General features: G+C 34.7%; 1 protein-coding gene and 1 long non-coding RNA gene across 3 annotated transcripts in view; one reads left to right on the forward strand and one right to left on the reverse strand.

Moving 5' to 3' along the window:
- The first annotated feature begins 1687 nt into the window (after positions 1-1687).
- LOC139983462 (uncharacterized) lies at positions 1688-20497 on the forward strand. 2 transcript variants are annotated; one of them, XM_071997017.1, is made up of 8 exons: positions 1688-2097; positions 7025-7077; positions 10376-10452; positions 10700-11020; positions 11686-12321; positions 12745-12858; positions 15276-15323; positions 17229-20497. In XM_071997017.1, exons 3-8 carry the CDS (start codon positions 10404-10406, stop codon positions 18743-18745), a joined length of 2685 nt encoding a protein of 894 aa, XP_071853118.1. In that variant the 5' UTR covers positions 1688-2097; positions 7025-7077; positions 10376-10403; the 3' UTR covers positions 18746-20497. The 2 variants fall into 2 exon arrangements, with proteins under 2 accessions (XP_071853118.1, XP_071853119.1); XM_071997018.1 differs by lacking the exon at positions 7025-7077.
- Positions 19563-24961, reverse strand: part of LOC139983463 (uncharacterized) — a 45825-nt gene continuing 40426 nt past the window's right edge. Inside the window, exon 2 of the long non-coding RNA XR_011798695.1 lies at positions 19563-19827. This is a non-coding gene — a long non-coding RNA (uncharacterized lncRNA). The remainder of the gene's footprint in view (positions 19828-24961) is intronic.

Below are 24961 nucleotides of genomic sequence, written 5' to 3' on the forward strand. Positions count from 1 at the left end.
CCATTTTGCTTAAAAGCTTTATAAAGTTTAATTAATTTCATAGGTTATGAAGGTTATGAGGCATTATATTTACCTGTTATTAATTCTGAACCTGTCGATTTTCTTTAATTGAAATAGCCGGTGTGATTAAAAACTTTATTAGTTTTGCGGTTGTACAAGATTCATTTAAGTGTATTGAAGGATTCACGTGATGAAGTTAATTTTGATTCAAGAAAAAAGGAAATAAAAGCCTGAAAATAAATTAAGAATTTGCAAATGTAATGATATTTTTAAGTAGTGACTAAAATTGTTTAAGTAAGCTGTCCCAGGTATGGCATGTTACAATATAAACGTTTTATTTCCACATTCTGCTTGTTCACTGAATATCATGTATAGTGTCATCCATGGCATACAATTACCTCTAAGCATCGTTAATCATTAACAAGTATTTTGATTAGGTAATAAAGCATTAGATTCACGTGTTATCAATACCGAAAGCGATAATCTGAAGAGCTGGCGCTGATAAACATTTAAATTAGTTATGTGAGTGTCAATGACTAATCTAGTTGCAATTATCGTGCATTAAGTTGAATGACGAAGAAAACAAGGAAATAAAAGTTGTACGAAGAGTAAGGTTAGTTACTGATTTTGTTAAATTATGTTTTGCCAAATATAGAAAGTTTTCACTGAGAGTATAGTTTTAGCACATTTGATTGTTCCTACTCTGAATGTTTACAGAATGTTCACACATAAGCCATATTGGAGCGGCTGACAACAATAAACTTTGCAGCTAGTTGAAGGTTGCCTGCCCCCATCTTGGTATTCCTACGTTACAATAAAGCAAGTTTGACAAAATCCTGATCTTATCGTCAAAATATCTTTCATTTTCGCGTGTAGATATACGTGATTCACCAGACTAGCTCAATTTTGGTGGGGAAACTATACTAGTGCTAACACAGCTGAAGCTAAGTGAAAGGTGCTTCGAAAAGTGACTATTAACACAGAATTACCCCTTTTAATAGAAAAGCCAAGCCGTAAATAAGATCAGGTGGTATGACAGCTACATATTAAATTAATGTTGATCAACACAGCAGAAAAAATTCAACTTCACTCACCAGACGAATTCTGTGTGAATTGTCACATTCAGAGCACCAGAGGTGCGCTCTGTACAATTATAACGCTTGGGCTTAACGCCTTTCTTGACAGTTATACAAAGCCAGTATATTATGCAAACTACATTAAAAAGCCCTCATAAGTACTGATAAAATAAACTTTTTTTCAATGCAATATATACAGCGCATTTGTATAAACCTCATATAAGACTATGTAATGCATTGTAGTTTACATAAAACCATTTTTGCGCAAAATTATTTTGGGCATGTTTGGCGTAGCGTAAGGACCACAGTTAATGGTTTGTAGGCACCTCTTTGGGATGATATTTCAACACAATATGCCCCTTTAAGGTTCAACAATTGAATGGAAAATAAAAGTTGGACATCTTTATGAATGCAATAAAAACAATTTCTAAGCTCATGGAAATTTAATAAAGGGAAGGAGTGTGTTCGTTAAAAAAGAAGAGGCTTAGTTGAATGTGATATAAATTACTATTGAATGCATTCACTTTCGACATAAATGCATTCACTTTCGACTGCAACAATGTGAACCTAGACAACTGCATAAAATTGTCAGGAACAAGGAAACTACTAACAATTCGTTGTTGGTCGGCTAGTTGAATGCATATCCATTTTGAACGCAGGAGATCAAAGTTCGCTAAAATGAAGCTTTATCCCGCAAAGTACCGGTTGTTCCATTTAACGACCTTATTCTTTTGCATAGGTTTACTGAAGGGAGACAATAATATGCCAGTTCTAAAGGCTGTCACATTTTCATCGACGGTACTTTTGCAATGTCCTGGTTATTCAGAAGTCGGTAATCGATGGGAACACGAAGGCAATAAGCTTTACCTTGGCAACGCAAACGTTGGAAAACTTCCCGAAGAAAGCATGTATTTAACGCATAACTACTCACTGAAAATTTCCAATGTAACTATTTACCATTTAGGAACGTATCGATGCTTTCGCGACTCTTTACAGTGGTTATATTATCTTTTTGAATCAGGTTTGTTATACTTTTTTAATTCGATTTTGTCACCTATCATTCAAAACGTTATTAGCAAAGAATATTTCATAAAACAAATCATGTTCAACTTCATTATAAATGTATATCTTATAACACTATTTACGTCAAACATTCGTCAGTAAAGGTTTAAGATGTAGAAATCATAAAACCTTGGGTTATATTATACCTGTACTCATGTACCAATGATAAAATGAATGTATTTTCATGCGGTCATTGGTATTACCGATGATTGGCGATGATGACTAATAACGCTAACATTTCCTGACAATTGACATCCCATGACAAAGAAAAATCATGCGACTGTTGTAATAATTGCCATCGACCTAATCGATCACTCTTTTAAGGGCCAACCAGTACGTAAGACGTGTGCATTTCAAAAGTAGCTACTTAGATTTGAACACAAACAAACGTAGATACTATGTATCTTAAGTAAACGTCGAATAAAAAGAGACATACATTCGTTGTTAACACTGCGAAAACAGATTTTTTGACAGAAAAGTTATACCTGTTAAGAGAAAAAAACATATATATGTTCACACTCACGCCCGCTCATATATATATATATATGTATGAAATATATATATATATATGTATATATATATATGTATATGTATATATATATGTATGAAATATATATATATATGTATGTTTGTATGTATGTATGTATATATATGTATGTTTGTATGTATGTATATATATATATATATATATATATATATTTATGAAATGTAATATAACGAAAATTCACGTTTACCTCAAAAGAAAATATTTTTAGAGAAAACCAGAAAAATAAGATATGACTCATAATTGACAAATAATGAGTAAGTTTTAGAAAATATATTGGGATTTTCGGTCCCTCTGGAGCCTTCGTCAGCAATACTTGGCAGTCGAATGAAAAGTGCAAAATTTAACACAATGAAAGTATGACGCTAGATAAGTGTAAATAGCATAGATGGAATCAGAAACAAGTAAACCATGACTACACAGGGAGCAGATTACATATGTTTGTAGAACCGGTGATGTGAGATTTAGTACGAAGGATCTAGCGTCGTACTTTCATTGTGTTACATTTTTTTACATTTCAATAACTTCAAATTCCAATATATTTTCTAAATATATATATATATATATATTTAGAAAACTTTCTCCACCTCTCTCTCTCTCTAGGTGAAACAGCTTCTCGGTTCCTCTTACGTTTTAATAATCACCCAAAAATATTTTCGTGATAATTTTGCAGGATTCCCCGTTTCCGAACATTTCAATCTTCATAGTTATCCTCTCAATAACCTAAAATGTATTTTATTGCATCGAACTTCAAATCCGCTACTGAACTTAGGCGTTAATACATCGATTGGATCCCATCATCAACAAAACTTGGGACACCTTAAACAACTATCATTTCTACAAACATATGTAAACCGTTCTTTGCTCCTTAATCAGCTTCCTGTATAGTCATGGTTTATTTGGTTCTAATTCCATCGATGCTACTTACACTTATTTGCGTCATACTTTCCTTGTGTTACATTTTGTATTTTTCATTCCACTGCCAATCATTGCCGACGAAGGCCCCAGGGGGACCAAAACTTCTTATATGTTTTCTAAAACAAAACTCCGTATTAATTAATTTATACTCTTCAATTTTGAGTCATATCTTATATATCTGCTTTTCTCTAATATTTTTGTTTTTTGGAGTATACGTGGATTTTCTTTAAAACATATTGTTCTCGTGGCGGCACTTGATATGTGTTTCGGTTTGTAAAGAAAGGAACGTTTGTCGGCGTTGAAGTGTTGAGTCTTTCGAAGAGAAAAAGGTTGCACCGCGTGCAAATATGAGCAATAAGTAATAATATGAAATTCATACTTAACTGCAACAAGAATGTTCCGCATTCAAGTTTTGTTTTAACTAGTCATCGCACTGTTTATGTTGCATCTATTCATGTTAGATTGCGTACAAAACTTTAATATGTAATACTGCAAAGAATAAAGCAGGTTGCAAATGTCAATTCCAAAAGTCGATATGATAATGCCCTAGTATATGGGAACAAAAGTCATTCCACTGTGTGAATGCATGAAATGAAACCGAAAATGAGAGAGCAACGTCTCTGAATGATTAAAGTCCAAAATCACTGAAAGATAAAAATCTATATAGCACTGTTACAAATGACGATAGCCACAGTCAGCCTGTCGAACGCTGTACAACTACTTGTACAAGCGTGAAACTCAGAGTAGCAATGGACTCGTAATATACAGGTGCGTATCCAGGGGGGGGCGTTGGGGGCGCGCGCCCCCCGGGTAAGAAAAAGAGAAGAGAAAAAAAGAGAAGAAAAAAGGAAAAAAAGAGGGGAAAAAAGAGGAGAAGGAGAGGAAGGAAGGGAAAAGAAAAAGAAGAAAGAGAGAAAAAGGAGAAAAAGAGGGAGAAAAAGCAAAACGCGAAGACACCGGGAAGAGAAAGAGGAACAGTGACATCATTACAGCGCTGAAGGGTAGCCAGTGACGGATCAATGATTTCGTAAAAGTGTGACTCACCTTACCCCTTACACCGACAACTCCATTTTTTGACGTTTCCATTTTCCTCTCTCACTAATGATCTATATATATACTATATATGGTCTATCATAACGCGTGTGTAGAATTGTGCTCTGAAACCAACTGTGGCTGGTCTCGAACTCGACCGTGTCGTCGGGGAATATGACGCATTTTGGGATGGGGGCGACCGCCCGCCCCCCCCCCATTTAGCATTTTGTAAATGATATCGCTTAGTAATTTCAAAATAGAAAGTGCTTAGAGGCAACTTACAAGGCCTGGGAAGTGTCATTTCCAGCGATCTGGGAGACATTTTCGGCCAAAATTTGCTTGTACGCTTCGCGCTAACAAATGGTCCTGGGTAGTGCCATTTTCCAGCGATCTGGGAGGCATTTTCGGCCAAAATTTTCTTGTACGCTTCGCGCCAACCTATGGTGGCGCTACGCTTAGATAATTTGCCTAAAGGCTTCGCCCCTCCCTTGGCAAATTCCTCGCTACGCGCCTCTTCGAATTTGTAACGCAAACAGCAGATATCACATCATATCAGTGAGCATGAAAATGGCGTTCCAGGATGAAAAGCCCTAAACTGTCCGACTTGCCTGAAAAAATAACCAGAAATTTTCGCGCGCGAAGCGCGCGTTCAACGGGTTCATGTCAATATCATATAAGCAAGCATCGGTTATTACATCGCATGCCATCATGTACCGTACGGTCCGTTCAAATTGCGCAGTATACCGCGGGATGCTAATGTAAACAACGACATGTCTCATGTAGATGTATAAAAAGCATGGAGGTCCAATTATGTCAAAACTCTCTTTTACATTAGTAATGGCGAATTAGGGCCTGCACCCCCGCCGCGCAGTGGCGGAGCGTCCATATGGTCAGGGGGGCGGATACCCCCCCCCCCTGACGGACTCAAATGGACTGCTGGCGCCTTTTTCAGCTCTTTACCACTTTTTAATTATTCTAGATTATTGACTTTTTTATTGCGCTCTCATCTACTTATTGACATTTGTCACATTTTGTTGGTGTAATTTGGCGATGACACCTTATTCTTCGTTTATCTGCAAATTAGCCAGGCCCGGAAAGGGTCATTTCCTGCGATCTAGGGAGTATCAGTTTACTCAAAAATTTTCTCTACGCTACGCGCCAACCAGTGGTGGCGCTCCGCTTAGATAGTGTCGAAAGCGCCCCTACAGACCATTCTCGCCACTCCTGACCAATACCCCTAGCTCCGCCACTGCCGCCGCGCCTCCTACGCCTATGTGTGTAGTGTTCGGTTTCGGAAATATCTGCTATTTTTTCATTTCCTTCAACCAAGTTTTATAATAGCCGTTATAACAGGTTTTAATATTTCTACACCAATAAATTAACTGTGTCTGAATTTTCGAAAATTTCTGACCAACATTCTACATCACACTTCCCTCTACTCGTGCAATTTTGACCGGTCTGTTAGGGGTTGAAGGAAGTTTTTTCTATATTGGTTGTCCATAGATGAAATTTTGTACAAGATTATGGGTATGTTTTGAAGTGAGTTTATTCACGAGAAATGTGAATTTTCAAATTCTGAACAAATATGGGGCTTAAAACCTTGAAAAGTGGGGCTGACGGGTATTGTGGGCCGCGACGTAGAATCACCTACAAAAGCAAAGACCCACAGGAGATGCGATCAGGTCGAACATGATGTGTGCCGGGTTGACAATCTTCAAAAAGGTTATGGATGGAAAAAAAACTATTAGGAAATACTTGGTTCTCAGGCAAAAAGTGTACATCTGGTTGGTCATTTCAAGCCCGAGAAGTGCCGTTTTCGGTGATCTGGGGGGCTTCAAAACAAGAAATTTTCTTGTACGCTGCGCGCCAACCGATGGTGGCGCTCCGCTTAGATAGTAATTCGCGCCCCCCCGGGTTTGAAAATCCTGGATACGCGCCTGATATATACATATAAACATCATCAACATATATATATATATATATATATATATGTATATATGGTCTTCCCAGCAGTGGCAGGTATTACCTGCTTTGGCTGAAATTAATACAGCAAATTCTTGTCACAAGTTTTATCAATGTGTTAATATGTAATATAACTTTAATCGTCGTATTATATTCTTATCATTGTTATTATTATTTTTTGTACAGTCAACTCCAAAGTCGATGCGATAAAGCATTATTTTGAGGACAGATATAATTTACCTCAATATGAGTATTAGAGACTCGTAATCGAGATTAGTTAGTTACTAAATAACTAGGATTAAAGTCCAAACCCACTGCTGGATACTAGTCTATAGGACTGTAAGAAATGTTGAGGACTCACATAAAAGTCGATTGAGCAATCCACGTTGTACGATAAGTAAGAACATACCGTTGTTGTCCTTTTTTTTAGACACACGTATAACCTGTTGTGGAAAATACTAATACAGCGAAATGTTGTAGAAGGTATGACTATTTATCAATTTATTAATATTTAATATAACTTTAATAGTAAGGTATAAGTGAAGTGAGTTTTGTATTGTGAATATGCGGAAGGTTTCTCAGTTTCATATCGGCTTTGAATATGCTCCGAATAGTGGCATAGAAATGTGCTTTGTGAGCATTACTAACTTGTGTCTTTCCCTGTAATATACTTTACAACGTTGAAGAATTTACGTATGAATTATTAGCTAGCACTTAGCTAGTACTGGGGCCTCGTTGTTTGGTAGGATGGTGAATTACTCTGTTGATCAGCTATGTTTAAACTAAATTGGGGTGCGATGAGGGCAGGCATACATTTTGGTAAGGATTATTTTTCTAGTGGAGGCGATTATAGGCGTTTTGAAAGCAAGGAAAGTGATATTCATAGTTTTAACATTATCAGGAGGCATGGTAAGGTACATAGTTTCAGGAATAAGCTGAAGATTGTCTAAAATGCTAGATGTATTCCCGCAATTTTTGCTGAATTTACTGTGCTTCTTGAGAATCTGAAACCTGATGTGTTTGGTATCACATAATCTTGGTTAAGGGAGGACATTGATAGTGCTGAGGTTTCTCACCAGGGGTAAGTTGTGTATCGTCAGGACAGATGGGACACTAATAATGGAATTGGTGGGGGAGTTTAACTATATGTTACGGATGATATTGTAAGTGTTCAGAGTTGAAGGTTATAATATGGAGATGTGCTAATATTACCCCAATTTTCAAGAAGGGTGATAAGCCTAAGCCCTGTTATTATAGGCCCGCTAGTCTCACTAGTGTTGTTTGTAAGGTCATGGAGTCTATTGCTAAAACGTCTATGGTCTGTCAGTCAGCAGTCAGTCTTTGATCAGAGAGTATAAACATGGCTTTTGTCAAAAAAAGTCTTGTCTCACAAATATCCTTGAGTTTATGGAAGATGTAAAAAGCTCACTAAATAAGCAGAAGTCTGTACATGTTGCGTTCCTGGATTTCCAGAAGACATTTGATAAAGTTCCCCACCAGCGTCTTTTACTTAGGCTGAAGAGTATGAGTGTCAATGTGACTTTACTGTCTTGGATCGAGAATTGGCTTGGTAATAGCAAACAGAGGGTGGTAATTAAAGGCTGTGCTTCTTCTTGGCAGAGCTTTACTAGTGGGGTTCCACAAGGGTCTGTTTTGGGTCCCTTGTTGTTTGTTGCCTATATAAATGACATTATCGTAGATACTTTATGTACACCTAAGAAGTTTGCTGAAGACACCAAATTGAATTCTGAGGTCTCTTCCAAAAATGATTCTGAGAAGCTTAAAGCGGATTTGGATAAGTTTTTTTTCCTGGTCTGAGGGATGGCAAATGCTTTTTAATATTAATAAATGCAAAGTGGTGCATTTGGTAGTAGTTACCAAAAGTATACATACAATCGTAATGGTGTGGAGTTACAGGAGGTCTTGGTTGAAAGAGACCTGGGTATCTACATTGACTCATCTCTGCAACCTTCTTAACATTGAAAACATTGAAGCTGTTAAAGAGGTAATAAGGTTTTAGGTGTAATCAAGAGAACTTCAGTTTTTTGAGAGAGGACATAGTAGTTAGGCTTTATAAGCAGTTGTTTAGGCCTAATCTAGAGTATGCTGTGAAGACTTGGACCCCATATTTTGCCAAGGATAGGAAGTACTTGAAAAGGTCCAGAGGAGGGCTACTAGAATGATTAGTTCCTTAAAGAGTGTTCCTTATTATAGGCGGTTACAACTATTGAATCTCACCACACTGGGGCTTAGGATGTCACGTGGGGACTTGATTCAGGTTATCAAGATTGTGTATGGTTTTGATAATTTATCCGTCACCGATTTTGTCATGTTTACTAATAGTAGTTGTACCAGAGGTCATTGTCTGAAACTCCAAAAGTCACAAAGTAGGATTATTATTCGGCATAACTTTTTTCTAATAGGATTGTGAATAGGTGGAACGGTTTGCCTGAGAAAATTGTACTTGCAAGTAGTGTGAATGGGTTTAACAATGCTTTGGACAAGCACTTTAAGCAATGTAATTTGGTCTGAGTGTTTGTCTTCAGTTTTTCCCTCTCCTATAGGGTCCTTGATGGGGACGTCGTACGTCGTACCACCAATCAACTCGACGATTAATACTAGTTGCGTTGAAAAAATGAAAATTTTTATAGGGAACCACGGTAGTCTAGACTCCTTTAACTGCAATTGCAACTTAAAGTTTGTCCTGCAACGTATTTCTTCGATAAAAAGAACAATTTTTGTTTTATTCTTTGCAAAAGCAAATCAATCTGTGCGACAGTGATGACCTTGGTTTGTATGCGTGTATATGAAACTTCATCTTGTAAACAATTCAGCTAAAAATACTTGGCACGTCGATACAACATGGTGAAATGAGTCACTCTTTTTCATTTGAGAATAACAACATTCAAAGTCGGAACACTAAAATTCGATGACCTCAAAAGCAGTGCATAAGCTGAAGCCTCCGTGTCTCGTGGATCCAAAATCGTGAGTACAGAAAGAAGGACTGTTTCAGGCAGAAGTAGGAGATTATGTGAAGTCACAAGAGTCTAAAGTCTGAAATCCTTGTGATCTTGATAACGTTAATGGTTAATGATGTGATGCACGTAGATCCTTATTGCATACTTTAATCAAAGTGGTTAGGTGGAAGGTGACCTCTTTTCTAACAGTAAATAAGTGCATGATTCTTTCTATGTCAGGTAAAAATAAACATTCTTTCAACTGGTTGAATCTCTGGGATTTATTGGCATTTGACATTCGACATTCGGCATTCACGACTACTATTATCTATATACAGAAGTGCAGACTCTCATAAGACCATTGATACAAAAAGTACAGTTGTAGAGTCAGTGTTTAAAGAGGGCGTCAAAACCACATTATTATGTTAAAAATGAATACCCCCAGCCCCGTTCCCCTCGATGAGGCGAGGAGTACACATTGGATAAGACGTGACTTACATATTAAAAACACTTTCAACTAAGATCGCAAGTATAGATTAGGCGATCGTGACACTAATCCTCTTTTGTCACCGTTGTTATCCCAACATTCATATTCACTTTTCATATTTTAATATATACTTTCCATAATTGGATTACAGTGAAAAAGAAAACAGAGTTTCATAAATAATTGATTATAAACCGAAACAAAGGGGTAAATGCTCTCGATGTTGAAATAGCTCTAATGAGAAGTATTTTTGGCTAGCTGTCCCTTTTCACATGTTAATGATAATGACCAAAAATAATCAGTTTTTTGTAAATCGCTTATTTTATTCTCTCTTTTCCAGAACAACGGACCGCTTCACGACTACAAACATGATTTTTATTTTAGTGTTCATTTTATTACCCTTGCGTTCACTACATGGTAAGTCTTGTGTTTGACGATTTTTTGTTAGTTAAAGATAAAATAACCTTCCAACGACTTTCGTAAGTGTTTTATGCAATATTGATAACATATAATTGTTTAGCTCAATTTATAGTGGCTCCAAATATCAATCCAGCCATGAGAACATTATTGTCACAATTTTAAAGGGATCTCTGAGTTTTTCCATACTTTTTTTGTCCAGAGAAATTCTTTAACATTCTATGTGCCAATTTTACTTATTCAATAGGTGCTGGAAATGCAGAAATATGTAATCCAGTGCAATATGTTGAGCGTGGGATTAGAGGAACAATACATTGCTCTTTTGGAGAAGACTCGCATAATATTTTTTGGTACGATACTTTGGATGTTAGCAAAAACCCAATATTTTATTTGGAAGATAATGTAAAGTCAGGGCAAGGATTTACGTCAGGAGAGTTTGATATACATGCAAATGGATCTCTCATCATCAATAATGTTTCTTTGGGCCACGAGCATAATTTCACAGTTCTCCAGTTACAGAGAGCGGACAGTAACCCAATTGTGTTGAACATCCAAGTTGTCGTAACAGGTATGAACACACAATCTCTTTATATATAACACCAATCATATTTTATTTCGGATGGTCTGCAGTCTTTGCGGTTATAATATTTTTGTGAATTTTGAACTTTTAATAGTTTTATGATTGATAATAAAATGCAAGTATTTGACAAATAAAATGACAAATAGTAATTTCTCAAGCTTAGAGAGCTTTGAGGCGCTGTAATGTTTCGTTTTTGTTTCTTCGAATTTCTTAACGAATGCAAACGAAATATATAATTGTGTAAATTTAATGCAACATAACAGTGTATTAGCCAATATAATTTGATTACATATAAAGTAGCATCACAATGATGTCTTATTCACATATTCATTAATGAAATCAATATATATAAATATATATCTATCAGTAAAATCCAATGTTGAGATAACAAGAATTGTGTAGGAATAAAACCAAGCTCTAATAAAAAGGTGCACAATTCAATGACAACTTATAAACCTTACTTTCCACATTTCAACTTTATGATGAACGTGCATTGATGGTTACTGTCTTCTGAGATTCAGGTCTAGGTAAAACAGGGGTGAGGTAATTTTGCTATAGTTTGGGTTCAGTGTAGGTCAAGTAAAAAGTATTGTTAAGGAGATTGGATGCCTTAAAAGTTGACGGAGTTCATTTTCTCTTCACTCTCTCCCTAGTTCACCCTACATTACTGCATCCTTTCATTTCTTACTGTAATGGAATGAGATACTGTTACCACTACGCAAAAGACAGTTCACCCGTCGTCTGCTTTGTCAACAAAACTCGTCCACCAACGCAATTGTCATGGAATTTACGCACTACAAACGATGACCATGAGGTTCTTTTTCACACTGAATATATTCAAGAAGAAGAGTTATATACTAGCTTGATAACAGTCAATCAATCAGTATTTAATTCTATCAATTTTCAACTTTTAGTTTGTAAAGCTAAACCAGGTAAGCCTTTACTGATCAACGAAAATTCTATCGTCTTAATTGAAGTGCATACACCCAAAATTAACTATTCGGAAGCAGTAGTAGAAAAGCACCTTACTAATAAAACGATAACTTTGCCGTGCTCATTTGACGAATCTCTATTCTTTGTTTGGAAAAGACGAATAAACGGAGCAAATTTCAAGCTCTTAGCCCATGGTTCGCATGGAAGTACTGTCTGTGAATCAAACCAATATAGCTTGGAGAGCAACAATGCTTTGTCTATTCCTTTTCTTTCCGTTGAACTAGAAGGCATTTATGTATGCTTTTATGGTAACGGTACCGATGAGGAAATGTCAGTTTACAACGTTTCTATTTCTGGTGAGTAATTGTTTCAACAAGTTCAGTTTGCTCGGTAAATAATATTTTTAATAAACCTTAAAATGAGACGTTTAACACGTTAACATGTCACGAATAATTCAAGTGGCGACTACGCATACCAACATAATGGAACGTCTATACCAGTTAGCGTAACATATGACTCTGGTGTCACTGTAAAGAATGATTTCTGCAGATAAATCCAATAAATGATAAATGAATTACTTTCATAGCTGCTAGGAACACTTTTTTGTGCTACATGTCACGTTTCGATCAGACCAGTGCATCAGTCTATCATAAATTGTAAAGTGATGTTTGTTTTATTGTGTACAGTACTCCACGAATTAACTACTGAATTATGAACCCCACGAAATTATTTCTTACATATTTCCGTCTATTCAGTAACAACATTTGTTTCCTTGACAGATATCAAGGGCATCAGCAGCTCTCAACCACGAAAACTGCCATATATTCTAATAGCATTTATAGTAACTATTGGTTTACTAATGATAGGATTGGTGGTCATCAAGATCAAGAAAGGTAACTGCGTACTATTTCATATCGTATCGCGTCCGATGTATATGAGATCATGTTTTCTGGGCATAATAGTTATCTACGTCAGACATCGAGCTGTATAATATATATATATATATATATATCTATATATATATATATATATATACATATATATATATATATAGCATGCAATGTAGCCTAGTGAGACTCTTCTCATACATGGCCCTCCCCCTCCCATTCTCGCCTGGTCCGTGGCTCACAGTTTGAGGAAGTATCGAAAGAGGATAGAAAATTGACCAGCTCCCGAAAGAGTATTCGAAAAGAAACAAAGCAAAAATAGAACTGCAAATCAAAATCAACTCAAAAAGTGAAGGATAACATACAATTTAAGTCAGAAGAGGATCAAACTGACTTAACGTGTACCTTTTTATGCAGGTAGAAAGCTGCGTTGGATTTCTTAAGATACAAGTAGCATTTGGTTACGCCCCCATATCGAACAAACAAGCAACAACAGTTGCTTGGCAAAGTTTAAACACAAGACACATACAGATAGTCACATGACAATCCTGTTCAATAGTTTTGTTGCCTTAAATCGAAACTGCTTTGGAATATCATAAACGTAATCTACCAAAGTTCACTGTTTACACGGTCGATAATAAATGTTAAAGTATATAGACAGGTGGGTACCATAACACTGCTTTGTCACTGCAGTACCTTGTAGAATAAACTGTGTATAGAAACTTTAAGGCAGACCTGCTAACTCATCGACTGTATATTGTATCAGTTGACGGTCACAGTCAACATTACAGGAAATTAATGCACACATTGAAGCACGTATATGATGATAACATACGGAACGCTGACAAAGTTTTCTCACATTTAATTTAAACATATCAATATCAACCATGACGTGCCATGCTGATGTTAAATTGTCACACGATTTTTTTTTATGCGAAACGTATCGATATATATTTTCAATTAGGAAACGAATTGTAAGGCTCATTAACGGCGATAGGGTCAAAGCAAAATTAAAACGTTTCCTGGAACAAGCTGCATGTCCACCGCTCCTTCGATTTATTATGTTTATTTATCTTTGTTAATGTTTTTTTTTTAATATTTAAAGCAGCTTTTGCGTCCTTTTCAATGATTTTCTTAACCTCATTGACCCCGCGATGCCATGACGACATAAACGACTAGCTTATCTATTCAAATCCAACTTGGACTGGTGGAATAAAAGTTGAAAAATTTATAACTGTGAACTTTGTTTTTCACGAAAACCTTTTTCCGTTAGGATCGCAATAAACCCCGCCCATAATAAGATTATTTGACTTATATTAGCGTCATTTAATGATGAAGTACCTTTTCACTTTGCCGGCGTCATAAGCAACCCAGTACACCAATATGTACTGTTGCTATGAATGAATCTATTTAAGCAACGGCTCAAACTAGTGGATTTGGGGAACTGTATCCAATTAAATATTAATATAGAATTTGTCAGAAGACAGTCTACTCATTATCTGCAGAAGTCCTTAATAACTCGCCAATTAATGCTCTTGCAGGGAAAAACTTGGCTAATATCTTAGTTTGCTGTTTTGGGATGTAAACGTGTAAAAACTCGATGGAATATGTCAAACTAGTGGGAAAACGGCGTTAAACGCAAAAAAAAAAAAAAACTTTCACAGTTCCCCATCGAACGTCTTAGCTAGCTGCATGCGAGATTGATTGATGGATTGGTTTTATTACATTTTCTCAAGTTTTTTTTTTAAGTGCTTTGTTTCTTTGAAAGTTTATCAATATTAGAGCTAAATGTTAGCAAAAATGGCTTAAAGAGTTTAAAACGTAATTCTGTAATAGTTTTGACTATCAAAATCCTTTACAACGGTTTCTAATTTTAAAAGTTGACAGTTATCACGTTTAGGGACAAAACTGAATTTAATGTATCCGCATGTATCATAAACAATATCAAACCTATAATAATAATAGTTATAATAATAACTATTAATAATAATAATAATAATGATGATCATGTCATAATAATTACCGTCCAAGTCACCACCACCTTCACATCATATAACGGTAATCCCAAAAGAACACGAGCGCAGAAGAGCACTTCTATAAGATGTACATCAATATATCTCAATAAACATAGCTTAAATACAGTTACGTCATACTCCATTCTGTAGTATATTAACTTTGCGTTGGTTTGTATTTTTCTTTTTATGTTTCGAAATTAAATGAATATTTTCTTCAGGGCTTTGATGTTTTAACATTTTTGTTCTTACCATAAGTGACTTCACCAAGGCGGTGAAATGTAAAGTAACATCTGCTTCTTTTAAGTGATAATTTATCAAAAATATAGTGTACCATGGTGTCATTTAACATCCTAACTATAAATACGATTTACAATCAATATTTACTATGAACCGTCACTTTTCTTTTAGAGAACATAAGACACAGTGTGAATGGATACTATTGGGTACCTACTGAAGGTAAAAAGTCAAATGAATAATACATTCAAATAAAAAATTAATGTGTATGAATATATATATATATATATATATATATATATATTATATATTTATAAATATTATATATATTATATATTTATATTTTATATACATTATATACAAATATACAAATATATTATATTATATTATATTATATTATATTATATTATATTATATTATATTATATTATATCATATTATATTATATTATATTATATTATATTATATTATATTATATTATATTATATTATATTATATTATATTATATTATATTATATTATATTATATTATATTATATTATATTATATTATATTATATTATATTATATTATATTATATTATATTATAGTATATTATATTATATTATATTATATTATATTATATTATATTATATTATATTATATTATATTCTATTCTATTCTATTCTATTCTATTCTATTCTATTCTATTATATTATATTATATTATATTATATTATATTATATTATATTATATTATATTATATTATATTATATTATATTATATTATATTATATTATATTATATTATATTATATTATATTATATTATATTATATTATATTATATTATATTATATTATATTATATTATATTATATTATATTATATATATACATTATATATATTATACATATAACTGTGTGAATGGATATATATACATATATATATATGTATATATATATATGTATATATATATATATATATGTATATGTATATAAATATATATATGTATATACATATATATAATTAGTATATATATATGTATAAACATATATATAATTAGTTTGATATTTAGGTAGAGTATCAGCTAGGCGATAGGTCCAACTAGTGTACCACAGCCTACTTAACAGTGCTTCTTAATTTCTGCCTCCCACAATGGAAATCATATTAAATGTATAACCGGTCGCATTGTTAAAGATATTGAATTTACCAACCAACCTGTATATAAGAAGATAGACCCTATTTTAGCACAGATTTCAGACTATGTGAAATACCAGAGTCAGTTCTTGTCATTTTATTTTATATTTGTGTTTGAATAATTTGGGGAAATATATGTGTAAAAGTAAGTGGGCCTGACTTTTCCATCCTAGCAGGATATTCTTTAGAGGCTGAATTACAAGTAACATAAGGGACAAGGGACAAATATCTCTGATATATTTTTGAGGGAAAATTGGGTACAAACACAATTAACCTTTCTTTACAGAAAATATGTAACAGTTTCAGAATTAGAAATTAGAATTTAACACAAAATAATAATATATTACCTTTTACAAATAAATATGTACATGCGCTACATAATCCATCCTAAAAGTAATATTGAACAAATCAATTCTGAAAAGTAAAACTAAACTTAAAGAATTCAAAGAGGTTCTCTTTGTCGAGACGTTTTGACGTAAGTTGCAAGTTGCCTCTGCAAATGAAAGCCACATGTTTCCATTGAGTCACTATTATTGCTGTGAGACATTCCTACATGATAATATGACGATGAATTATGTTCTGGCTTCATCAAGTATGTTATTACCACCCTCGGATGAGTATTTATTACTGAAAGTGATAAAACACACTTAGTAAATAATTATAGATAACCTGTAGCAATTTTAGCTTTTTCAAGTGAACTTTATCAGTCTCCTCCCTCTTATAGCGTGTACAGAAAGAGAAACGTAAAAAACGGCAAGGAAGACACTCTTTAAAAAATATTTAAATGTCTTTTAAGATAACATCAAGAAACGTTGGTTTGAGTTAGTTCCGATGAAAATATCATTGTTCGTATCTCATTCATTTTTACAAATGTTTTAACCATAATGACAACTACAGTAATGTTTGATGGTGATATATTGATATTGAAGTTATTTTTATGCTATTCATTTTGACAGATAATCCAAGTGTCAAACAAGTTGACGGGACTACCATCAATGCGTCTTTGGTGACACAAGGAACACCAGCAATATATGAACTCAACTACAGCTGTAAGCCAATAGAAAATTCAGATATGAAAATGAGAAAGTGTGACATCGGTGCATGTTCTGAAACACGTGATAACAAAGTAGTGCTGTTTGTTGGTGAGACTGGTGCTGGAAAGACAACGTTGATAAACGCTCTCGTAAATTATCTTTTAGGGGTCACATGGCTCGATGATTTTCGCTATCAATTAACACTGGTTGATGAAGAAAAGAATCAATCGCACAGAGAAAGTCAAACAAAATGGATTTCGGTATACACCTTTCACGAACATAAAAATGAAAAAGAATTTGATATTACAATCATTGACACTCCTGGGTTGGGTAATACTAATGGTGAATCGAGAGACGAAGAAATAATGAATCAAATACGAGTGTTCTGTACTTATGAAATTGGCAATTTAAATATGATAGCGTTTGTCAAAAAAGCATCTGATTTGAGGAAAACAGATAGAGAGACATACATAACGAACTTGGTTACAATACTCTTAAGCAAAGATGTGGCAAAAAGTATATGCCTTTTTGGAACACACGCCTCAGTAAGCGGCAATGAGAAGTTCAGAGATACTGCCAAAGATTTCGGTTTGCAATTTAGAGATCTATTCTTGTTTAACAATGAACATTTGAATTTAGAAAAAGGTGCCAAAAATTATGAGGCACTGGAACCCCAATGGTCGATGGGATGGAACAGTTTTAGTTCATTTATAAATGTGTTGTCAGCATGTACAAATGTAGGCCTAGAACTGACCAGGGAAGCAGGAGCAGAAAAAGAACAGCTCAAAAAGATCTTATCTAATTTTCCAGAACTACTGAAGAGCAAAGTTATCGAATACACTGCGTTACAAGTTGAAGAGAATGTATTACTCCACAGGAGCGTTGAAAACGAGCAGTTCGTCTATGAATATGAAGAAACATACGAAGAGACGGTGAAAACCAACCTTTCCGATGGTAAAATGGCAGTTGTTTGTATGCAATGTGAACGAACGTGCTGTAATCCGTGTTATGCAAAATTCGTTTCGACCTGCTCTTCGATTAGACCTCTCTCCGTCGTTCGTGGATGTGAAAAATGCAAATCTCTTTGTAGCTCATTACATCATTTTAAGAGAAACTTTATTTACGAACGAAAAGTACGTACACGAACAATTACTAATGAAGCATTCGAAGAGAAACTAAAATCAGAAAACCATAATAATATTGCGCAAGCTTTGAAAAATGTTAAAGAGAGTCAGGAAAATAAAAAAGCAGAAATTGTTGCCCAGGTCGAAACCATCAGAGACCGCATCGAGCGAACTAACAGGCTGTCTCTCGCATCACCTAACACCACCGTTAAACAATTTCTTCAAAACATGATAACAAGCGAAACAAGCAAAGCAGAATCAGGTTGGGAAGATCGCGTTAAGTTCCTAAAAGAGCTTGCTTCATGTGAAAAGTAATAGCTTTTGAAGAATTCAGATGACGATGACTCAATATGCTAAGAGTAAGAATTTTGAATTTTGTTAGTAAAGTTTCTAATAGTATGCTAGTAAGATGTACAGTTGATTTTGAGTGACCGAAATCATATTTCTCTTTTTTGAAAATAGAGTTGTTAATTCGTCTTGCACTCAGCGTAAAAGTATTTCTTCCTAAGTATTACCATAACCTTCTGTTTTACTGGTAACCTGAGATAGTAATGACGAACGCAATCGAAAATGCCTTGGAAATCACTTACATACAAAACTATTTATGACTAATCGATGATATGAATTACATTGAAAACCAAATAACAAACACAAAAAGCATATTTCCTGTTATACTTTTCTGTTTCTCCCCCAATTTCATATTGGATATATTTTGAAGTTTGTTCATATTACATATTACATATAACGCAAATATTCAATTCTTTTGTTTCAAAACACAATTTCGTAATTTTTTAAGAGAGTTTGTTTAAGTAACCGAAATCGGCTTACCGCCCTATGAAGTACTATGTATTTTAATAATTAAGTATAACTTCAAAGCCAATCTACATTGACATAGTACATAACATACATAGTATAAAACAGCAATTCGCTACAAAGTAACATGATACCAGCTTTGGTCGTACAATATATGATAATCCTGTATTTTACTCAATTGGCCTTTCTTTTACAACGTATACTTTATACTTTGTTCTTTGCTGTCTTTCTATTTTTTTTTTAGTTAGTTGAATTTCTTGCAGCTTGTCAAATACTTGTAGAAAATTAATATTTTATTTACTGCGTAAAGCTTTATGTATATGAGAGATTTACGAGATTTATCTAAAGATTCAAGTGATTCTTCTTTCCTATTATCTGTATATATAACATTTGTGAGAAATCTATTGTAGAATATAACACGAATAAATAAGTATCTGATAAAGAGATGAAAAGACCTTAAACCATTGCCCAACTTACTAATGGCCATATAGCAGTAAACAATTATGCTTACATGTTTGTTTAAGTTAGACTGGGGTGACACTTTGAGGTCAACATTGCATGGATTTACTCAATTCTGAATGAGCCTACTCTTGGTCGAAAGTGTGATCAAAGTTGATCAAAGTTCTATAAGCACTGTTAATGTTCGTAAATTATATCAAGGAGAGAGTATAAATTAACAAATAGAAGTATGGAATGGAGGGAATACCAATGAGTGAACGAAGAGAATGAGATGTATCCATCTGACAAAAAAAATACCGAAGATGTTGGTGCGATGTGAATTTTGTCCATGCTTCATACCGTTGGTATCGCATAGGCCTACGATAATTCTTGCATTAGAGCATTTTTGCGATCTCAATCGTATTGCTTTACAATATGTGGTTTTGAGAGGTCAATTTCCAGTTTTCAAAAAAAAAATTGCAATTGATACCACTTAGATTGTAAATATGTGGACAACTATCTGCCATTTGACGGGCGATGAATAATTATTTTCAAGATGTTTGCAACTCTGATTATTGTTATGTATGTGTGCGTGTGTGTGTTTGCCTCGTAGTCTTGATTGATGAAGTTGTGGCTTAGCTTACCAGAGGGGATGCATACCAGTAGTAAATGAATTAAGACCACTTTTCGCGTGTAATAGGTATATCATTATACGATGTCACTTGATTTATAAAATATATAGAATAATGTATATAAATATGTTGTTACAACTGAATCAGAAATAAATTACATCTGTGCTTGCAAAATGTTTCTGTTGCCGTCATATGTATATTGCATCTGCATTGTTTCAAGAGACAACATTTACCATATTAGTTCTATTCACACCGACACTGACTTGAACACATATCTGATTACTACATTATATTTCCCACGCATCCATTATTGTCATTTCAGTTGTTTCATCGTATTCAGTGACGCAATCAGACTTTTTCATCTGGAAGGGGCAGATGGGGGGGGGGTCAAGTTTCGCGCACGACTAGCTCGGTAATGTTAGGTATTTCACGGCAAAATGCCGCATTCCCAAACAATTGTAACCATGGTAATGGTACTGTTATGACTGTTTCTTTACCTCATCTGAACAGGTTATTCCTGAGTTCCATCCGGTAAATTGTTGAAAGTCCAACTAAAATGTGAACTGTAGAGAAAGTCACTGTGCTATTAGCTGATAACCATGTGTGCTCTGTTCTCATACTCTCTGTTCTCATACATGCAACACACAGTACATGTGCTTACAGCACTGCAAATCTTGTCTACAATAGCCTGTTTCACTTTACCATTGGGATGATCCCTTTTCTCAGGAAATTTCTTATCAAATTTCAAATTTGAATAAACTTAAAAAGCTTATAGCGATGGAATTTTGACAATGGGTTCAGTTTATTGTTCTTTCAATTGTTTTGTCTGAAGTTCTCAGTTTCGTCTCGACTGTTCTTTCAACAATACAGGTTAAGCTGGCCCATTGTCTATGATTTACTATAATTATGATTTGTATCAAATGTATCATCGAATTAGGCTTCATGCATTCAGCCACTACAAAACTGTCTGTCCAGCGTCATAGTCCATCAATTACGTTATATTAATCGGCTTAAGTCTGTAAAGTCGTCGGAAACAATAGTTTGGTTAGGCCTATTTTAGCAATCGACCCTCAGTTTGGGCGAGTTCACAAGTGCGGTGCTGAAATTACGTAATATATTGTTACAGAAATTTTGCCTTAAAGTCTAGCAGATTTCTTTTTGTTAAGTTCTTATTTTGTTTAGGTACTGAGCTAGAGTTATGTAACTTTGTTACTTTGATATACCCGTCTCAGGCTCCAGAGTTCAAAATTTGTCAGGCTCACTTACGTCGTTGTTTGTCAGTTAACCTTTTAGATCAGAGGAAACGCACCGCGTTTTCCCATCGCCTAGTGCAGAAAGTTATTCCAAGACATAAAGAACCCACTTCCTGAGTGCACGCGCTTCGGCCGACATCAAAAACTCAAAAAGGAGGTTACCGCGCTCAGCTATTCGAGCTGCATATTTAAAGGAATGGATTGTTGTTTATGTCAGAGAGCAGACCAAAAGTTTTGAAAATAGTCGGTTAGCGATAAGTTGCGATTGTTTACTTCAATACAGTCCATATGTGTACTTTATATGTGCGATTTTTATTAAAAGTGATATATGGGTAAGGAATCGCAAATATGTGTATCAAGGAGGTGTGTATCCAGGTTCTGCCTGATGACTGGTATCGGTTACACAATATCGAAATCGATGGGCGTAACTAGACTTTTTCATTAGAGGGGCGTCAGAGCGGGTCAAAAAGATTGACAAGGGGCAATATTGTTTAAAATAGGGTATCGCTATATCTTATTATTAAGTTATATTGTATTTTCATATTTCATTTGGGGCAGCAGGGGGCGGGGGAGGAAGGAGACTTTTGAGAGCGGGGGCTTTCTCCCCCAGCAACCCCCTCTAGTTACTTAACCACTTGACCACAACGCCCCCCCCCCCTTTTCCCTATATAGGAAAATTGATACTGAATATTCTAGAAACAAGACAAACCCATTAATTTCTTAAGAGAGAAAAATAGAGAGAGTAATTGACTTTAACAAAAAGTGGGATAGTCCCCCATTTCCCGTGCGTTTTTCACCGAAACGGCCTGTTCCTGACCGCGCAGCTGGGGGTTTCAAAACTGGGGATACTGAAAAACGATGAAACATCGTTGATAAACTTAAAGGAATTATTTGCTCATCGTTAGTTTCCGTTTGGGTTGTCCAACTATGCGGAAGAAAAAGACACATGGCACCGATAAGTATCATAATAGCAGAATAGGTATACTCTTGTAGCATTAACGTCTTGGTTTCGTTGAGAGGTACATTAATAAGCAGACGTAACCGACGTGCGTTTATTTTGCCAAGGTGCAGGGCAGTTAATCCGCTGGCGTTCCAACAACGAGGATTCTGAGTTAAGGGGGAGGGGGGGGGGAATAACGAATGCTTTCTTTTTTAGAGTCAATCATCTCTATAATGTTCCGGCTAATGCTGATCAGGTAACAAATACTGCCAACAGATTTTACAAACAAAATCGATGTTGAGATCATCAGAGCAATTTGATGTCAGACGGGAGAAACTTCCGCAGTTACTGTTAACTTGGATTTTGGGCTGTTGAAGGGACAAAATATCTACAAATAGTCTTGAAAGATGAACCAGCCGGTAATGTGTAGCGAAACTGGACCTAGCCTAATGGTTGCCTGTTGTAGCTAACGCCTAGGTTTAAATGCCTAATCGTAATCTTTTAGGCCTGGGCTAACGTGTGGTTCAATACAGTGCCTGCAAAGTCGGGCATTTACATGAAATATTTACCCTAATTGGTTAGAATGCAAGACCTTCACTGAGTGTAAGGTAGGCATAACGTTAATGTTAGGCCTGGACAATAACTGACAGAATTGCCTTAAGCTCAAGCACCTGGAACATTGTACAGTAGTGCAGCAGTATGATAATCTTTCATAATTGCACACACAAAAATGCCAACTCGCCCAAGCTAGCAACCCATTTTGACTTGAGAGCAAACAAAGTCCTATGCCTAACGAGTAACATCACTAGTAGCCATTGTCAGCTTTGGCATCATTTGTCGGATGAAATATCTGGTAACAAAATTAATATTCCCAGACCTACCTGCCGTCATCTCCTAGCATAAGTGATATCTAGATCTCTAGAGACTCAGGGCCATGGATATTGATTGCCGCTATACTTTTGATCTTGCAGTTTGTAACATATGTAGGTCTTAATGACCCAACATCTGACGGTGGCTAACCACTGTTTACTGAGCTGGATTAGACGAATGTTTTGAAAGAGTATTGATCCGAGTGTTGCACCAATATCAGCTTTTCCTGATTCTTGATAATTTAGCAAACATTCAAGCAAAAATTGTGACACAATTTTAATATATTTCATAACTATTGATGTCCACTCCCCACGCACAAAGAACTCGCTCTAACTAATGATTTTGATATAATATTTTATACATACATTTTCACAGTATGTAGTGTCAAATAAAAGCGAATTTCAGATTACCATAGTAAGATATTTTGGGGAAGCATTATGTACATTTATGTCCCTCACTCGTATGAGAGAGAATTAGACCCTGCGTTCCTTATCTCAAGGAAATTTACCTCACTTATGTGTTAAATAGTTGCTCACAGTTGTTTTGTTTTTTTCTTTTACAGTATGTTTTTGTCCCTTTCTTTGTGACAGTTTGTCAAACTATCTGTGATGTCAAACTTAGATCAGAAAAAATAAGAGCTGCTCATACTACCAGCACGGGTGCATTGAAGCATGATATGTGATGACAGGATAGAGTGGTATTAACAGTAGAACATTTGTTTCAAACTGGCTGCATAATTTAAAGGATAAGAATAGTAAGCCCACTATAGAGGACAACTTTAATGTCTATTTCATCCTTTTTGGGGGGATCATATAGAACAGCTCCTTGCCAAAGTAAGTTAATACATATTCAAGATGAGATTAAAGATAATTTACAAGGATGTTACCATTGTTTTAAAGTGGCCGAATTTATCAAATTAAAAAAGAAATCATGTAAGAATATTACCAGACATTAGAACAGATAGAACAGCTTTTTGCTAAAGTAAATTATAACATATAAAACAGAGATTACAGATAATTTTAAAGATGTTGCAATTGTTTTAAAATGGTCAAAATTATCAAATTAACAAAATAATTATAAGAAAATATTACCAGACATAGGAACAGATAGAAACAGCTTCTTGCTAAAGTAAGTTATTAGATATAGAAGATTAGATTACAGATAATTATGAAGGACGTTAACCTAGTTTTCAAGTGGCCAAAATCATCAAACTTAATGTCCTTGACAACTGCTATAAAACATGATATGCTTAGGCACTTCCTATTTTTTATTTTGTGCTTTTTATTAATGTTCATTAAGTCACAAAATACTAATGCAGAAGAAGATGATCTGGAAACGAACCAATTATAGTTCCATTCTGTGAGATAATGAAAAGTATGAACTTACGCTACACATTATCTTATTCCCCTGTCCACAAAAATGTCTAGTTTGAAATAAATTGATTGACCAGTTGTCGATAAAAATATGCAGAATCTGCAAAATATTGGAAATGCAATTATTTTGTACGTTACGTTAGGAATATGTATATATTCATATATATATATATATATATATATATATATATATATATATATATATATATATA

This window comes from Apostichopus japonicus, chromosome 16 (assembly GCF_037975245.1).
Source record: "Apostichopus japonicus isolate 1M-3 chromosome 16, ASM3797524v1, whole genome shotgun sequence".
Classification (NCBI taxonomy): Eukaryota; Metazoa; Echinodermata; class Holothuroidea; order Aspidochirotida; family Stichopodidae; genus Apostichopus; species Apostichopus japonicus.

What these genes read in the sequence shown, in the direction of transcription:
- LOC139983462 (XM_071997017.1), top strand. Translation starts at nt 10,404, where the DNA reads ATGATTTTTATTTTAGTGTTCATTTTATTACCCTTGCGTTCACTACAT. An exon ending in CATCCAAGTTGTCGTAACAG is followed by an intron (nt 11,021 to 11,685) that starts GTATGAACACAC and finishes CTCTCTCCCTAG; the next exon opens with TTCACCCTACATTACTGCAT. An exon ending in TTACAACGTTTCTATTTCTG is followed by an intron (nt 12,322 to 12,744) that starts GTGAGTAATTGT and finishes TTTCCTTGACAG; the next exon opens with ATATCAAGGGCATCAGCAGC.